Source organism: Tiliqua scincoides, chromosome 1 (genome assembly GCF_035046505.1).
Source record: "Tiliqua scincoides isolate rTilSci1 chromosome 1, rTilSci1.hap2, whole genome shotgun sequence".
NCBI lineage: Eukaryota > Metazoa > Chordata > Lepidosauria > Squamata > Scincidae > Tiliqua > Tiliqua scincoides.
In genome coordinates this window covers 124,642,761-124,662,010 of record NC_089821.1, presented here as the reverse complement: position 1 = coordinate 124,662,010, position 19,250 = coordinate 124,642,761, and the positions used below count along the sequence as shown (strand labels likewise).

Sequence of the window (19,250 nt, the reverse complement as noted above, 5' to 3'; positions counted from 1 at the left end):
GCCTCATAATTTTATAAAATCATTAAAGGGATGATAATACATTCTTCATAGAGAAAAAAGTGATTGCTTGGTTCAGTGCATGAGTTTTAATTCAATTCTCTGTGGTAATGGCCCATGACTGGAATTCCTAGGCTGAGATGAGATCATCTAGGTTCTGTTTATTGAAAGTAAAAAAAGGGGGGAGAGAGCTCATTTAAGTCATTTCTCAGGTCCTCACATTCTCTGTCACAGATTGTGAGTCAGAGGCGGGAGGAAAAAAAAGATCAACCTGATTAAGTAAGAAAAATCATGCAAGGGTACAGGCAGACCAGAAGCAAAGAGTGAGGACATCACCACAACATAACAAACCAGGTGCTAAATGCTCATTCCTCAAAAAAAAAGTGAAATTGTTTTGAACTGGCTAATGATACATCTGCATGAGTCTCTCAGATTTCATGCCTGTCACATACAGGTCACTCAGGGCCAGCCCTATAATGAGCAACGGCGAGACCATCTGTCCATTAGGGACCACTTTCCCTAATGTACTGCCCATGCTCTCAAAAGGCAAGGAGAGTGGGGACAGGTGCTGCTCTAGCCAGCCGCTTTCTATTCCTCTCCTTACTTCCTCTCTCCTTTTCCTTTGAAAGGGCAACAGGGAGGAGGCCAGGGAATAGGAAGGTGGTCTTCAGAGGTAATCTGGTAGCCTGGGAGGTAGAGCAGGGTTTCCAAGGTGAAGATCTTGGAGGGCAATCCGGAGAAATGTGTGTAGTGTGAACCTGACAGTAAGCCTGATTCAGCAAGCTGCCATATGTAGACACAAGAAATTGCTTGCCTGTATCAACTTCTTCTTTTTTATTTAAATTTGAGATGTGAAAAAAGCAGCCTGAGAGTTCAGCACAAAGAAAATGGTCTGAGAAATCATGACCTATCATGCACATCCCAACACGATAATATAATTATCCCAAGTGAATATCTTGCAGAGTCTGAAAAGTCTCTCTCTCCCCCTCTCCCTGACACACACATACCCACCCAGACACCCATCCCCATGTGAATAGTAGAATGTAAGTGGATTTGGGATTGGCACTTAGTGGTCACTTCTTTTATTTCAAATAATAAGAGACTTAAACTTATATTTCATACTCCGCTAAACCTGGAAATTAATAGATTTAGTTCAACACTAGTTTTTAACTTCTTTTCATCTTCCCAATTCCACTTTCTAGTTCAACATTTTAATATGTAAAAAACCTATAAACTGATTAATTCAACCACCGTGAAAGAGTATTAAACTAATGCAGAACAAACAGAGGCACATGTCCTGGCTCTTGTTTAGATATTGCGAATGTGAAAGGCCTTCAGGTATTTACTTTATGTATTATAAAAAAATTAACTACCTGGTTTCCAAACACTTTCATCTCCCTCCAAACAAACAAAACCAAACCCTCAAAAAATGCAAGAAACAGCAATTAAAAATTAAAATGTAATCAAGATACAAATGTTATAAAGTAGCCACCAATCCACCAAAACACAGTATCAGTTCCATAATCAGGGACTACCAAATGGCTTTGTTGGATGGATAAGGTTTTTATAACCTTCCTAAAAACTAAACTTCTCCTGTGGTGGTGAGGGGAGACACAAAGGACAACATTAGCGGATGTCCCCGTTCTGATGTCAGCCTTCATTCACATGACCGGTGACATGTCTTTCTTAGTTAACTAAAAGTCAACCTCTGCAAACATGAACATTATAAAGGCAGGGAAATCAAACCCAAAGTCCAAACATCCTAAACCGCTCACTGATTGAAATTAAGGAGACTGCAGAGGTTGGTTATAAAGGAGATTTGGAAATAGAATTTTGAATAAGACAACAAGATGCCCATCCCACATCCCTGCTACAAAACTGGAGATGACAAAGGTCTATTTTCAAACTACAGGTTGAGACTCATTATTCAAAAGGGTTCCATTCCAAGAACTCACCTGGATGGCAAAAAATATGCACTATAGCAAATCAATTTAAAAAACAAAGTCTCTTTGTTCTGGTGATTTAAAAACAGCCTTGCTGACCTTTGTAATGCACACAGAGACAATCAGTCTCTCTCCAGGCACTTAGGCTTCACTTGGAGGCAGCAATCCCTCCCTTCACCAGGAGCCCCTGCGAGGGGGAAAGAATGGAGAAGGTGATAATCGCTGCCATTCAGCTTTCTTTCATGTGCTGGGGGGGGGGAGGGAGGAGTGAAGCCTGCAGAGAGAATGACTGATGGATTGTCAGCCAGCTGCCCTCTTTGGCATTATTAGACTGTTTCCCTTCAATTTAAAGGGCCCTTCTCATCAGCTTTGAGATAGAAAAATCTGTGGATAATTAGGTTATACCTGTAATCGCTTGCATGACTGTCTCTCTGCAACAGTAAAAAGCAGTTTTTTAAACTGTGATTTTAAAGGGGTGCATTTTTCCCCTTCTCCAGGGTTCAGCGCGTTCCTTCTCATTTGCAGGGGCCATTCCAGTTGAGTCAAATCCGTGCATAACAAGGCTGGACCTGTATTCTGTTTCGTTTATTTTCAGAACCCCTTTTCTAAGCAACAGTGAACAAACTGAAGCTCAATGGAAGTTGCACTATCCTCTAAAATGATGTTTATCCTTTCAGCAAGAAGAATTTGCATAAACACTGTAGAAACTAAGGAACAGGCCTCACAACCAACCTCAAGTTATGAACTTTCCTTCTTTTCCTGTTAGTGTTGAGCTGTCCTGTCTTGCTTATACTTACTGTAATACACTCCCCCTCCCCAAAGAGCAATTTTTCAATACAGACAACCTAGTAAAGCACTGTATTTCTTCTTCTTTCCAAAGAAGCCAGCTTTCAGAGTCTCAGCATGATGGCTGCATGACTATATGCCTACAAACACGTGTTTTCTTTTTAACTTATGCAGAAAAAAATCACTATCTTTCTTAATGCTATCAACCTGGAAGCTTGACAGTAAGGATTAAAAATGGCTCCTTCCTCCCCACTTGGTTATTGGAAAGACCCTGAACAGTAATCTGTCTTGTGAAGCCATACTTTACAGTCTGCATAAAAGTGCCATGATTCTTGGTCCTCCTTCCAACCTAATTGAAAGCGCATAATATCACACAACAGGGGAAATGTAAACTGTAAGCATATGTAGTAAATCATGGTATAGGCTACAAAAGCTGGCTGCTAATGGGCACCAAGTGATCGTGGGGGCCAAAAAGCAATCTGAACACACAAGAACAACAATTTCTTCCAAGCAGGAAAACTACTTCAGTTGCTCTGCAGTTGGATTGAACAGGTCAATTTAGCTAATCTGTGAGCCTTTTTTTATAATTATTTAGATTTGATCATGACCTTCAGGTAGAGAGAGACTGGTACAGATGCAAATACAGAGTAAATCTCTTGTTTCCTTTATGCAAATATAAATCCTTGGCCATTCAAAATCACTCAGCCAATCTTAATAATACTGCAGAAGTGCTTTAGCAAATGTAGTCATCAGAATGTCTTCTCTTGTACAAAAAAAAATGAAATAAAATAAATTTAGGAATTGAGAAACATGTAACTTAGTTTTTTCACATTCTTATAATGAACACATCCACTGGTTCATCTGCTAACCATGCCAAAGTTCTCATCATGCAGACATATCAGTTTCTAATTGCAGTGTGGCAACCATTGGTGTGCATTATGTGCTGGCACAGCACATTTTGGGGCAGCCATCAAGCTCAAAATCACCCTTCAAAAAAATAGAGGCAGGCTCTTCGACATTTTGTTGGGCTTTAAAATATTTACACTTATGCAAACATATGGATATTTCTGTGATACAAGTATTACCTCTCAACAGGAGCATGCTGATGAGGTGGCTTGTTTATCCTTGCATACAGTCCTTCCAAGTGGTCCCTGTCTACTGGTCCTGGAGGATTATCACACCCAAAGGCTTCTGGAACAGGTGGAGAGGATGGCCTGTAGGCAGTGGCAACTGGATACATTTCTCGAAAGTGATTCACTCGTGCATAATTCGGGTCTGTCTCATCATCATCAATATCAGGAGGTGGCCCCATAGGACCAGTGGAATACTCAGCAAGCCCTCTAGCCTGCTTCTGCCGTAACTCTTGATGCTTTGCGCCAATCCTAAGGGATATAAAAATCAACATACAGTACACAGACAACATAAATGCGAGCTAAAGCTGAGGGGAAACATATGGAGCCTTACATTCATGCTTTGGTGTTTAAACAAATTTATCAAGCAAGCATTTCATCACAAATCCACCATGACTCACTACATATAAGCACTCTCCCCACCCAAATATTTGCAAATGGATAGCACATGGGTCCAAATGCACTTACATAACCATAACTTCACAAATATGCATTACAGGTAAAGAATTATGGAAAAGGCCATGTTCAAGGCTTACAACTGGACCATATTAAGTTGCCGGCTTTAATTATATGAACTAATATGACCAGTGCAACTTTTTCCATATCTTTCCTCAATTCCAAAGTTATCCTAAATAAATTAATTTGTAAAGTACGTTAGTGTGGATAAATACAGAGAGGGCTTAGCTGTCTGAAAAAAGACAAGATGAGAAGCAATTTACTTTGGCTTTCTGCATGCGAGCACTCCGCCTCTCAAAATAGGGACATCATATCACATTATACGAAGGTAAGGCACAGAGTGAAACAGGAAAGAAATGAACAGAAGTCTGACAGAGATGAACTGGTACATATAAGTGAATTAAAGACTATTACTGGCAGTACTCCACTGTGATAAAGCCTTACGTGGTATTACAATACACTGCTGCTAATCAGTGCCATTGTGAAATCTGTTGGGAATAGGACTGGTAAAAACATACCCAGGTATAATTTCAAACCTAGCTAGATTCAGATGATTCAACATTTGCTTTGCAACTGAAAACTCTGAACAAGGCATTATTAACATTACACAACTTAAAACATTTAGCTGCCTCACTCCATAATTAAAGCAACAGAAAAGATCACAGCAACAAGTTGAACCCAGTATATAGAGAACAAAGAATGAAAAGCAAGAGAGGGATTAAAGCAGAGAAGAATTGCCAATTAAAGTCAGAATTTACGCACCATTATTAAATTCTGAAGCACAGAAGAAATTTCCGGAAGCAAATAGGTGTAGAAATTGTACAAAAAGATGGCAAGAGAATAACAAATGTTGTTAAAATGGTCACCTTTTGTAGTTGAAAAATATTTAGAACAGCAAAACAGTAGCTGATGAGAAATTAAAAAATAAAATCAGACTTGGGTAGAGGAGAAAAAAACAACTATGAGTAATAATTAAAAATAATAATTATTAAATTATTATTATTAAATTATTATTTTGAAGCATCATGAGGATAATTCAGTCTACTGCAAGAGTAGCAATGGACTTGACCTGTGAGCCATACTAGAATGACATTTCATATTTTATGTGAGGAGAGGAACAAGGATTTCAGCAGGAGGAACAGAAGATTCATGGCAAAATGCAACGTCAAGTTGATATATTAAAGACTAGAATTCAAGGAGCGGGTTTGTTGTGGTTCCTTCTCTGTTGCACTTATCACAGCATAACATTACAGATATACTGGAACATATGTATATAGGTACTCCATCCAAGCTTCTTCAATTTTGCCGTGTAGATCTATGCAGCCTACACGCACAGGTTGAGTCTCATTATTTGCAAGGGTTCCATTCCCAGAACTCATGTGGATGGAAAAAATCGCATTAAAGCAAATTCATTTAGAAAACAATGATCCTTTGCTAGGCGATTTAAAAACAGCCTTGCTCACCTTTGTGATGTAAGACAGAGTCATTAGGCAGACAATGCATCAATCAGTCTCTCTCCAGACCCATAGAATGGCTTCACTCCACTAGAAGCCAGGGACCCCTCCTTTCACCCAGAGCAAAGTGATTTTCTTTCATGTTCTGTCATGTTCTGCTCAGGGGGAAGGGAGGGGTCACTGCCTTGGAGTGAAGCTGAAGCTGCCTGGAGAGAGAATGATTGATGGATTGTCAGCCAGCTGCCCTCTCTAATGAGGCTAATGTTAAATGACTGTTTTCCTTTCATTTAAAGCAGGGGTCTCCAAACTTTTTGGCCAGAGGGCCACATCAAATATCTGGCATGGTGTTGAGGGCTGGAAAAAAATTTAAATAAATGAATTAGAGATGGAACTTAGATGAGTGAATAAGGGTGCAATCCTAACCCCTTATGTCAATGCTTTCCATTACTGGCATAGCAGTGCCAATGGGACATGTGCTGCATCCTGCAGTTGGGTGGCACTCACAGAGGCCTCCTCAAAGTAAGGGAATGTTTGTTCCCTTACCTCGGAGCTGCATTGCCCTTAAGTCAGCGGACAAGAGGGGGATAAAAGGCTGGCTGCGGGCCGGATAGAGGCTTGTCGCGGGCCACATCTGGCCCCCAGGCTGGGGTTTGGAGACCCCTGATTTAAAGGACCCCATATGAGCACTCAAAATAATGCCCCAATCCCATTTCATTAATGTATTCAATTTATGAAGTATGTTCTTTGCCTTTTAAAATTGTCCCATTTTTTTCTTTTGGTATGACATCAAAAGAAATAAAAGAATAAAGACATGAAATAGTAATAAAATAAACCACAGCAGAAATGAAACTCACTATCATTCTATTCAGAGCTAGGCACATGTAAACCTACACTCATGAAGCCAGTTCAACACTGTATAATTAGGTGTGCCTATTCTGGAAACCTATAGACTTAGGAACACCTAATTCTGCATAGGATTAGGCTGGCTGTCTATGGGTGAAGGGTTGTATGAGATAAAAACTGATAGAAGAACTGCATAATATCATAGTGGTCTCTAGCCAGTATAGGAGCCAACACTTATACAGTCACAATTCACCCTATTCTGCTTACAAAAATGCTAACTTGGAGACAAGCGAAGGGCAGGGAAAATAGTATTTTTTTCAGCACCAACATACTATACTTTGTGGGAAAACACCTCAACTCTGCACTGAAAATTATTCTTTGAGGAAAGACAACTGGATCTTCTATAACAAGTTGGTAAAAATTGTGCATTTTAAAATTTATTTCTATTTAGAAAACCATTGGCCTGGTTCAGATATAATGCTAAGCCATGGTTTAGTGCTACTAACTGTGAACTGAGGTTTGTTAACAGTCTACACTTGGAGCAAATCAGCATATTAAATTGTGATTGAACTTTGGTAAGCTGGTTGGTTTGTTTCAACTTTACCTGGTAACAAACCAGAGTTCTCAGAACGTGTGTGTATCATGGAACCGTGGTTTCCGATGAAAGCAAAACTTTTAATCTAATTCTTGCCTTGTATGAGAGAGGATGGGGTGCATGCCAGTCTGCAGCTCCCCTAGGCTCACTCAGGAAGCACTAAACCATGGTAAACCAGTGTAAATCTACTTAGAGCACAATCCAAAAGGAGCTTGCGCTTGGCCGGCGCAAGTCCCCTGTAGTCGCCCTAGAGTGTTGCCACTCTGCCATAAAGCACATTCACAACAAATCTTGAGTTAGCTAGGCCAGTGCTAGGACTTGCGCCAGCCTCCCCACACCAGATCCGGATATGGAAGCGATAAGTAAGTGCTGGCCAAGGCAGGCTGGCATGGGTGGGTGGGAGAGGATGGAACTCAGGCAGGGAGGAGCATTTTTTGGTGGGGGAGGGCGAACCAGGACGCAGATTGGGCCCAGGAGGGGAGTGGGACTGGCCACGGAAGCATAGGCTGAATCCTAATTCCCACTCCTGGGCCCTGCAGCTTTACCTGGGCTGCACGGATTTGAGCTAGTAAATACGCTGGCGCAGATCCAAGCAGCCCCAAAGGGTGGCTGGATGGGAGATGGGGTAAGGAGAAAAATATCCCCTTATCTCAAGTTGACCTACAGCTGGCACCTGTGTAAAGCACAGGCCACTCAGCCTGCTTGTTCCAGAGTACATTAGGACTGGGTTGTTAATTCCATGCCTTTTCAATTCTAACAGCTAGGTGGTTTCTTTCCAGAATGTTTCTTACTGCTGAATCTTACAGACACATGCATTCCCTAACTTTCCACCCCGCTTATGGGCCCTCAAGACGGCTATCATTTATCTCCCCATCCTTCATAGGCTTCCTGAAACTCTCATAATGCTTGTAGGAACATACAATGACCCATCCCGATATAGTACAGGCTACAGGAATGTGTGGCCCTCTTTTGATCCCATCCTTCCAATCCTTTTTGAAAAAGCAAATCCTGGATAACCTGCATCATGCTTAAGGCCAGAACTGATAACAAAGGTAGTGGGAATTTGCTGTAGAAAGGAATGGCTTGAATAGGAGGTTCATGGTACATCCCCAACACGTTTATCATGATTATAGGACTGTGTTCAGTGTTCTTGATCTACTGCTATAGACTCCTGTATAACACTACACAGTTAATTGTTAAACTGAGGTAAGAATGTGGTGAAGGCCTCCAGGACAGTTAGGAAAGGTTATTCAGAAACAAACAATCCCCAGAAAGTTGAAAGAGCAATAATCAAACTAAAAAACAACAACAAAAAAATCCAGGATTAAGCAGATGCTTTGAGGTTACCACAGATAAGAATAAAGCATGAATACTGCCTTTTATTTTTATAATGTAACAATCCCAAGCACACAAGTAATTAGTGAGCAGATTAAAAAAAGCTGGAAGCTTAATCCTCCAAGGGCTCCTGAAAGGAAGATGAAAGAAAGATCACAAGATCACATAGGGGAGAGAGAGAGAGGCAGCCCAGCTTGTGTTCTGTTGAAACAAACACATGCATGTGAAAACTTTAAACCTGATCAATTTTGTCAACAAAAACAACGCTTCCTGTGAGAGTGCACAGTGTATAGATCCCATTGTCAGAGAATGTCTGCTGCATGGCAACAACCAAGATGGATTTCCATTGCAAATAAAGCTAAAAACATCAATACAGAAAAGTGGAGGTGAGGTGGGGAGGGTGATTGAACTGGTACTCTCTTTCATACATAGAGTGCTTTCAAGTGAAATTATCATGCGGAAAGATTAATATTTTACACACCCCACCACAGGGATGTGTTTAGAAATTAAGATGAAGGCTCTCAATTTAGCTTTGTTAAAAATTACACATGTCAGTACATTACTGTCCATTTCTAAGTGTTTTCATTTCCTGCCATTTGGGTTTTGTGCCAAAGGGGGCAGAGTGCCTATATCTGGCTGCCTGAGGTATGAGGACCAGGCTGAGTTGGTCTGCAGGTACAACCTCACTGGGATCACCACCGTGATGTGTTCCACGTTATACTGAGAATACTGCCTCAACTTTTCTTTAGGAGACTGTAGTTTTCATGCTAGCATCCAAGAGTGGACAATGGACCTAATCTACTTCCATTAAAAACTATGTATGCTGTTCAGCAAGACATGCCCATGTCTGAAAGAGACATTTGGGCACTACATATTAGGGGATGACTCCCTATTGTGAAAAGAATGAACTATGGAATGCTTACTAATATGGTGATTGTCCAATGGACTCATTGGCAAAGGTTTCATAAGGTAGATGCAGTTATGATAATGATCAGAAAAGGATGGAATAATTATGCAGAGCGTTTTGAGGAATACGTTGCCTTATGGACAGCATTGCAATAAATCATTTCACCGTTGATATATTTATTCTGATAGCTTTGCTATGCAACTTTCTTGGGTATGATAAAATAAGATCTCCTGCCTGATTATAAAATCTGGACACTAGATCGGTACTAAGAAGTCATGAGAAGAATTCTATGTAATTGTGCCGCAGTTACAGAACTCTATTCATCAGCTGGCCTGTTATGGCATACTACCATATGATTTCAAAGCTAATATCATCCAAGCTGTCAATTCTATACTGTCAAGCAGGCAGGCTTGAGATCTCCTTCCCAGGGCTCCCCACATTGTGTGGAATGTGAATCATTTCACACAAATATGCATATTAGTCGGCATTGTACGCTACTCCATAATCATTTGTGAACTGTTCTTAAAGATTTTTATTCACCAGCACTATTTCAGAGTAGTGGCATTGACAAGGCATAAGGCTACTCCAAAAGTAAATAAATGGGGGGGGGGGGAAAAACCTGCAGCCTTCAAGAGGAAACTGTCAATAATACTACACATTTCTTGTGCATTTGGCATTTCATTTGCAGACAATAGCAGTTTTCATCTGAAGACAAAAAGCTGTTAGGGGCAATGGCTCAATATATAATGCCTGAAATAAGTAAAAAGAAAAAAATAGTCTGAAAAAGCAACGGGACACTATTGATATGAAGCATCTCTCCCTAGGGTCAGACTCATGTTTCACTGACAGAAACGCTAGCACCAACTGATAACATGTTGAACACCTGATGCACACAAGGGCTCTGACCAAATTCCATTCATACCATGGAGATTGTACGGGTTTGGTTCCTTCTTCCCCTACTACCTGCTCTTTTGGTCCCTCCCATACTAGCAGTTAAATCTAAATGTGGCTGTTATATATATGGCCAATGCTGGCACCAGATTGCCACAGGCTTTTGTGCCACTGCTTTCGCTGTGGGATTCAGGGGGACAGTCTGGCTAGGCAGGCCCTCAGCAGCTGCCCAATCAGGCCAATGCCACCCCTTAATATGACAAATGCAGTCAAATTGTTTGGTCCATTAATCCTTCAATATCAGCCATGTTTGGCTAGGAAAAACTGCTAGTCAAAACAATAAAAGGAAAGTAAGAAAAACAAATTTAAATAGCAATGTGGAAAGTTACCCCAACCGTTTTGCAGGGGAAGATCAAAAATTGTAGGCCCAGTTTTTATCCCTTCCAAACTTCAGAGATCTCTCCAATTGTCCCCAGTTGAAGACCACCAGCAGAGTGGCTCAATCCATCTCACTCGTAGCATTCTTTAATCTCGATAGTGACAATAATTGGTACCACAGTCAATACTGGTGCTTTGTACTCAACAAAAGCCAAAATTGGGTTGCTACAATTTTCTTTGTTGCTACAGAAAAAAAAATCCAGCTTCTTCCATTTTTTGCCTTATAAATGCAGTCTGCAATTGCTCCCACAGTTAGGCTCTAACCTACTCAAAAACCAATGACTTCCTTTTCATGTTGTATTTCACGATCCAATACTGGGCTATGTGAATTTCTCCATGATCAATGCCTCATCTCTTCGACAGGGCTATTATAATTGCATTAATATTTCTTGTTTATTTCTCAGTTCTCTGTTGAAAATCTATACAATTTCATCAGTGATCTCTCTTTTACCAGTTTTTCACTTGGTGCTTCAGCCACAATATCCGAACAAACTAATGAACGTTTTTGTCGATCATACCCTATTGCTGCTACTTTAATTGTCTTGCTTTTCAAGAATCACTCCTCTACATTTCCAAAAGTTGTTTTTTTTTAAATATTTGGATCCACTTCTTACAGGGAAAAAAAACTAGCCATATAATATATCCAGTAAACTGACCGAGTTCCCGAAAATGGCAATAAACTTTCTTCTCTTTTCTATCTGGCCTTGCAAGCTGACGTGTATTAACTGAATATTGCCACAGCATTTCTTCCCATGTCCATTCCTAGACTCCCTTTGTTCACGTTTATTATTTATGAGTATATTGCCCATTATTTTTTGGGCAGGACTATGGGAAAGGATTCAGGGTCTTCTGCCACCCCTTATTTTCACTTCTTACCCCTCTCCAACAATAGCAGTTCTATATGCTGCAGCCTCGCTCCCCTTTTGCTCTCGCCTCCTTCCCTTTCTATTCCTCCATTTCCTTTGCTTGTCTTGTATTTCTTTGCTCAGCAGCTAAGCACAATATCCTTCAGTCTAGGGGAGCCTAATCCCTGGAGTTTCAGGACTCATTTTTCCAGGACGACATCATCTTGTTCTTGCCACAGTTCTAAAAGGATTAAAACTCCTTTGATGTGACTGCCATCTTGAACGCTCTTCAATTTGGATGGCAAAAACAAGAGACAGTTGCAGCAAGGGGTATTTTGTAAAAGGGGCTTACTGCTGGTGGAGGATTTCTTGCTGGCTCTTCTCTCATTTATTTAAAATATTTATATCCTACCCTTTCTAACGATTTTCTAACAATGTGAGTGTGTATAGATAGACTCTCTCTCTCTCTCTCTCTCTCTCTCTCATGTGTGTGTGTTTGTGTGGGAGGAGGAATTATACACAGGAGAATTCTTCTTACCTGCACACTCTGACCTCTTTGGAGTCAGGAGAAGAGAAACCAACAAGAAGGTGAGCAGTACCTTGTAGCACACAGAAGCGGCAGCTATCCTTCTCCTAACTGCATTCGAAAACACAATGGTGCCCACCATTATGGGGAAAAATGAACCAGCAGGAAAGCTTCTATTGCCTTCCTCCCATTTTGCCCTTTACTGTCATCTCCTTAGGGCCTGGATCCCACAGGTCACAAACTAAGGGTGGGAAGCAATGCATGAAACCTGCACTGCCTCCTTCATTCAATCAGTTGCTAGCATTCCCCCCCGCCCCCGCTGCCTTTTTGACACACTCTGGGCATGACATCTCAAAGCATGTCAGAGAATACTGAAAATTGGCTCATATATTTATACTGGAACAGATACACATCCTACTGTCATTACAAAAACCTGCCATATCAACAAGCCAAGACTGGAAATTGCACTAACAGCTAACATGCTGGGTCAGCTGTACTCACTGGATGGGTTTTGTCAAATAAGAGGCAAGAAACAACATGTCACTCATACATCAGCAATGAAGGTGACAATGAACATGTATAGAATAAGTCATTCCTATTTTCAATAAGGTTCTCAATAAGGTATTTATCCTAAATGTTTAAAAAATGGAAAGCATTTAACAGAGGCTGGAAACTAGGGAAGACTTGGAGAGCAGGCTTCACCTTCCTGGCCCACTTCTCCTAGGCATGTCTACCTGTCACTCTAAACACTTTGGATCTAGAAGAAATCCCAACAGGTGACATTAGCAGCACAGGTGCTAACAGGTGACTTAGCAGCACAAGGCACAGAATCCCAATTGACACTCATCCCAGTTGACAATATAGTGTACTTAGGATGGCTTCACACTTTATGAGGCAGCCATAGCTGCTATGGGCATGCTGAAGTTAACACTAGTATTACCAGTAGCAAATACAGTGTAAGTATGTGCCTTTTCAGCCACACTAGACGCTATGCCAGAACCACCATTCAGAACGCGATACCATAGTCTTTCGAGACTGAAGGTTGCCAACTACTATGTATTTGCTGCAAATACCCTGTCCCATTGATGTTTTCTTCCTTCATAATTTTACACACAATGGCTAGTTCCTGGATAGATTCTTTTTTTATATAAAAAAAATATAGCCAAGGCCCTTACAAGCTATCTTCCATAAGCACAAATCTATGCTGGCTGAATTCCACTGTGTGTCTTTTGCCAAGAATGCCAGAAAGAGGGGGCTTGGATTTGTACCTCCAGGACTAATTTCCTCTTATGACTGCTCACAAGTAAATCAAGTAAGCTAAAAACCATCTACTTTTAAGTTATGGTATGTCATCTAGGGTGAATTTTACATTTAGAAGCAATATTTTGCTTGACTAAAAATCTATGTTCCTGACCACTAAATAATAAACCTAAGCTTTTGGTTAAGACAAACCCAAGAAAAGTTGTGGTAGGATTGGGACAGGGATTGGGATGGAATATGGGTCAGATCTCACAGAATGGTTTAAGAAGTAGGGACAAACTGACAGACACACCTAGAATAAGATTAGGGAGCCACACAGACGAATCTAGATCCCAATTGTTACCTAGGCCTGACCTGGAAACATTTATAACATGCAGAGCCCCTTCTTCTAGCCTGCGGTCTTGACTGATTCACCATTAAGAAAGACCAAAAGGAAATCAGAAGACTCCTGATTCAACCCAACTGATCATTACAAGATTTGGCTTGGGGCCAAAGTATGCACTCATAGCTAGCACCAACTCATAAGGCTGAGAGTAACATGATGTGAGAAGGCAGCCATGAAGGCTGAGAGCTGTGAGACTCTGCTGGCAGCACCATACTCCGGCAGCCTCCCTCACTTTCGGCTGATTAGCTAAGACATGTCTGCTAGCAGCATCTGATCACCAGCAGGAGATTCCAGCAAGGGACGGAGGGCAGGGATGCAAAGGTTCGGAAGCAGAGCACTGGGCACTTTAAGACTGAGTTGCTGGCCAGAGGAGGTGGACTGCCAGGTGGCCATGCGAGGACATAATCAAGTCAGAGCAGCCAATGAGAAGAACGCCGACCTGAAGGGCATTCAGAGGATCTTGCACTGTGAGGGAGACACTGGGTTGCCCTGTGAAGGGAGAGGGAGCTTAGGAGGATGACCAAGAGTGCAGGAACCTTTCCTCCAGGTACTGTCTGAGGCTGCCTCTGAGCTACTTTGCCCTGGGACCATGTAGTGGCTTCATGCTCCTTCTGCACCTGACCCAAGGTCAGGACAATGAGACCCACTGGCAGAGGCCCTTATGAGGGGCAGCCAGGATGCACTGGACAAGGGACATGGACTGGCACCACAACATCAAGAGACTTTTTGTCTATTAAAAAAATGTGTGTTAGGGCAAAACTATTTTTCACCAATCATGAGAAAAGGTTGGCCTGTGAGGGACTTACTAAATAGCATTCACAACTAGAGAGCTAATGGAAGAAGTGTAGAGAATAAGAAGCCCCAGGCAAGTACAGTAGCCCATTGGTTCTTAAACTTTTTAGTACCGGAACCCACTTTTTAGAATGACAATCTGTTGGGATCCACTGGAAGTGATGTCATGGCTGGAAGTGACATCATCAAGCAGGAAAATTTGTAACAATTTTCCTGCAAATCTATCCAATTGCAGGCTGCAAATCTATCCATACCTACCCAGAAGTAAGCCCCACTGACTATGTTTGCTAAAGGCATAGACATAGTAGCCTGTTAAAAGTGCAGATCTGTCACATTTCCCCAAGTCACATACCATGGGAGCATCAAGTCTAATACATTAAAAATAAAATATGGAAATGAATGGGGACCCACCTGAAATGGGCTCAAGACCCACCTAGTGGGTCCCAACCCACAGTTTGAGAAACACTGCAGTAGCCCGTAACTGCAACAGTATCAACAATTTATGACCAGTTAAATATTCAGCATTGTTTCCCCACCCCCTTTTGTTATAATAAAGCATTTTTGACTGGGAAAGGAATACCAACTGAGCTAGTGATTCAGAGCTACCTCTTGCAAGATTTGGAATGCCATACTCTCCTCTAATCTATAATCACTATAAATCACCATTATTTACTTTCAAGGGATGTCCAGCGTGACTACTATGAACAAAGATGTCTGACAAGCAGATGAAGGATCAATACAAAAGTGATCTATTACACACATCAGCTCAAATTCAATTCAAATGTAGGCACAATTACCCCTTCACAAGCATTTCCTAGAGATCTCTGGCTAAGTAGCATCAGAAGACACTTAGGCTGTGGTGGATTCACAAATGATGAAAGAAACATGCCTGATCCAGCCTGGACTGCAGCACTTGTGAATGTGATATGGAAGAAAAAAATATATTACATTCTTACCCACATATATTTCTTCCACTGGAGCTACGGACAATGCAAAATACAATATAAATGGAGCTTGTTACATGCCATTTCCTAACTCTGTCAGGTCCCAACTCTGCTTTAGTCAGATGCTTTATTCTAAATGCCATGTCATTGTCTATGAAAGAAAAAGGCAGAACTGTTTACATTAGCCTGCCAGTTTCCTAAGTGATCAACAAAGAAGCTACTGTCACAGATTCTAGTGCATACAGCAGGAGAAACAGATCTAAAATGAATTAGAATTATTAAATCGGTGGGCTGGGACTCATCTATTCTTTTGTCCAGTGCTCATGTTGCCATCATACAAAATATCAGATCACTTCATGCACTCAGCATGAAACATGACAATGACCTTGACCTGCACAACATCATCCAATATTTTTTTCATAAATCCCACACACCATAACTACGCCACTATGATCTAATAAGAATCTAAAAGTAATTAACTGAATTCTTTTTTTGAAAACCACCACCTTAATCAAATATGTATTCTTATCAGGGTTCTGAGGCAGCAGTAAATTGGGACATTTAAAAAACTGGGACCTCATCCAATCCGTGATCTGATCAGGGTTCAATGGTTATAATAAATTGGGACTATTAAAACTGGGATCTCATCCAACACTTTATTTTGTCTAAACCACAGAACCTAGCAGTGTTGCTAAGTCAGGAATATTCAATGAACATAAATGCTGTGTTGAATTAACCCTTACAAAATATGAAGCAAAATACACAGGAGTTTTAATACAAATATACTAAATCTGAAATTCAGTTGTGGTCAAATTAATGTTTGTTAGATTAAAAAATCAATAAAGAAAACATTTTTTAAATAATAATGATCTGCAATCCTGTATGGCTATGTAGACTGAAGTCCTATTGACTCATGGGCCATAAACATGCAGAATTTCAGATTACTGTATTGGTTTTCTGCCCTTTCACCAGCAAATTTCAACAGATAAGAGACAGAGACTCATAAGGAGAAGTGTGATTTGTCAGTAATTAATGAAATAAAAACATAACACCACTTCCTGCATATCTCAGTTTTGTAAAAAAACAAACAACCCCTCCCCCCAAATTTGTGAAAAATTAAAACCATTTTTCAACACCTAATTGGCTCTGTAATAATTGTGGCTGCATCTGCTGACAATGTACCACCTATATCGCCTACTGAGAACACTTTTAAAGCAATTATTATTTATAATTATAAAATGTACCCTTGGAATAAAAATACATTACACTGCTTTCTGCACTTTTCCTTCTTGGGAAAAATGAAATCTGTGAAAGAATCAAAATGTTTAAGAACACCTCTACTCATAAGTGTGGGTTCGTTACTCATGCTTGTAGATTTTGAAGTTTACTATATAAAATTTTCAATTTAATTTTGGAACCAAACATACATCTATTTCTCGTAGCCCTTTCATAACACAACCCAAGGGAGAGTATGCCTTACAGACAGAACAGGAAAAGGTTTTTCAAGTCTCAAGCATCCACTTAAAGTGTACACGGGTTTTATGTTTTTTTAGTTTGCATCTTCATTTCTGTGGGATGCGTTTAGCTTGTGCAGGGTACGTGCAGCTGCAATATTAAATTGTCATTTGTCACATATCAAAAACATATATATTGATTTAAAGTATATTAGCATGCTGCAAGGTTCAGGGCTGATAAGACCAGGGGTGAACAACTCTTCAGCTTTGGAAGGCTTCCTAGAAGTCAAGTAAACCACAAACTGAAATCACTTACAAGTTCCTAAGCCTAAAATTCACTCTTTTAAATGCTCAATCCTGGCCAGCTACTGAAAACAAAAGCCAGATGTACCCTTTCTTTTCTGTTTATGGAGCTATTTTCACCAGCAAAAAGCCCAAAGACACAAGTAAGATTTCCATTAACAAAATGAGCTACCTACCTTTCACAACTGAATCAGCACAAAGATGTAACCTGGCCTTTAGAACTGTTTTATGGACACAATTCATATGATCTGCGCGCTCTTTATTAAAAACATTCAGGTTTCAATAAAATTACTTCATTTATTAAGAAAAATATTTTTAACAGTAAGACACTAGGCTCTGCTGGAAAGGCAACTTTAGTCTCAGTAGGGATGCTCAAAGAAAATAGGTAAACAACCAGGAAAAACAGCTGTCTTTTAGCAGATATTAATATTAAATGCAGCTGAAAAGAGGGGAAATTATAGCAGAGCCCAAGCTACCTGATACATCTGGGTTTACTTTAGAAAGATCTTCAAAGGCAAGAATATTAAAAAGCAATGTGAGTTGCCTTATAGTTCAACTTAGATAGACACAAGCAGGGGATGTGGGAAGCTGGGAGACACTTTCCATTTTAGAAAAAGGAAGTCCACCTTTTCCGATATTGCAATGTTAAATTGGTAGTAAGACTGAATCGTCTTTATAAAAAAAAATTAAAAACAATTGTTTTCATTTATAAATAAAATTTTAGGTTTTTGAAGCTGATCTAGCCAAATTTTGTATACAGAAGCTACAAGATGAGTAATCCATTCCATAAAAATAAGGTGTGATGAACCAACAACATGGATTAGAAAGGTAACCTGCCCAGTGGGAGAACACCACTGTATCTGATCTAGCTATGATGCTCTCAATGTCTTGTACCTGGATTCCAAGACATGTACCCTACGGAGAAAATGAAAAGCTGAAAAGTAGTGAAAAGAAGAAACACTGTGATATTTGGATGAAGCGCCAACTTAATACAGAATGATATACAGATAAATTATTGCACAGAATAAAATTGCTTGTGCATTAAAATTTTCATTAACCACTTAGAGTCTCAATTTTGTTTGATTAATTTCAGCCAATCAGTTCAAACTTATAGTACCTAGGCTGCATGACCACTCTGCATTTCAGCATTTAAAAGGTTTTATATACCTTGGGTGATAAAGGGTAAAAGAAAGAAGAAAGGAGCTCGGAAAACAGCATTCACATATTATAATCTGGAATATCTGTAAGTAACCACTCTAAACTCTGGTTTAGAATCTAGTGACTAAAGCCAATGCTGAGAACCATGTTTTCATGTTTAGGATTCTCTGTACAAGTTCTGCTATTGAGTAACTGCTCTTACAATTCTTCGTTTGGCAGGAACGCAATGGCCTTTTTATAAGATCTAATATTCCCCTTGACAACACTGATGGCTTGGATGGAATCCTTTCCTGATAATACTGTTCCCCTATATACAACATGTACTGATCCTCCCAAGGACTAGAATGAAAAGACCTGCAACTTAAAGCAGGTACAGCTGTACTGGGTTTCCAAACTGGACCACTTTCTCTGAGCCAGCATCTCCACTGTGGACTCCGTGCAGAATAAGTTCATGTCTGCAGCAATGTGGTTGTGTGGGAGGAGACAAAATCTGCACATTTCATTTTTAGCTGAAAAGTAAATCAGGTTCAACCACAATTCCAGAAACAAGTACTGAAATCAGAAAAAGCATGCAAAAATATGGTACATCTGACAGACATGTGCCGCAGAATTGAAAAGATCATCAGCTACAGAACACACAATGGTGATATCATCATCCCACCACCATAATACTTGAATGGAGCTATTCAGCTGTAACATTTGATGTCTACTGATCCTTGACTAATTGGGCTTAATAACCAATCTTCCCTACCAAGGGTCAGGAACATCCCCTTTACATTGTAAACATACCTTACAGCAGCAGTTCTCA

General features: G+C 40.3%; 1 protein-coding gene across 2 annotated transcripts in view; it reads right to left on the bottom strand.

Annotated features, from left to right (window-relative positions):
- Nucleotides 1-19,250, bottom strand: part of PARD3B (par-3 family cell polarity regulator beta) — a 540,299-nt gene that overhangs the window by 137,065 nt on the left and 383,984 nt on the right. For both annotated transcript variants that reach the window (XM_066623090.1, XM_066623172.1), the window contains one exon: nt 3,812-4,108. In XM_066623090.1, the coding sequence (XP_066479187.1) occupies nt 3,812-4,108 (297 nt within the window). The remainder of the gene's footprint in view (nt 1-3,811; nt 4,109-19,250) is intronic.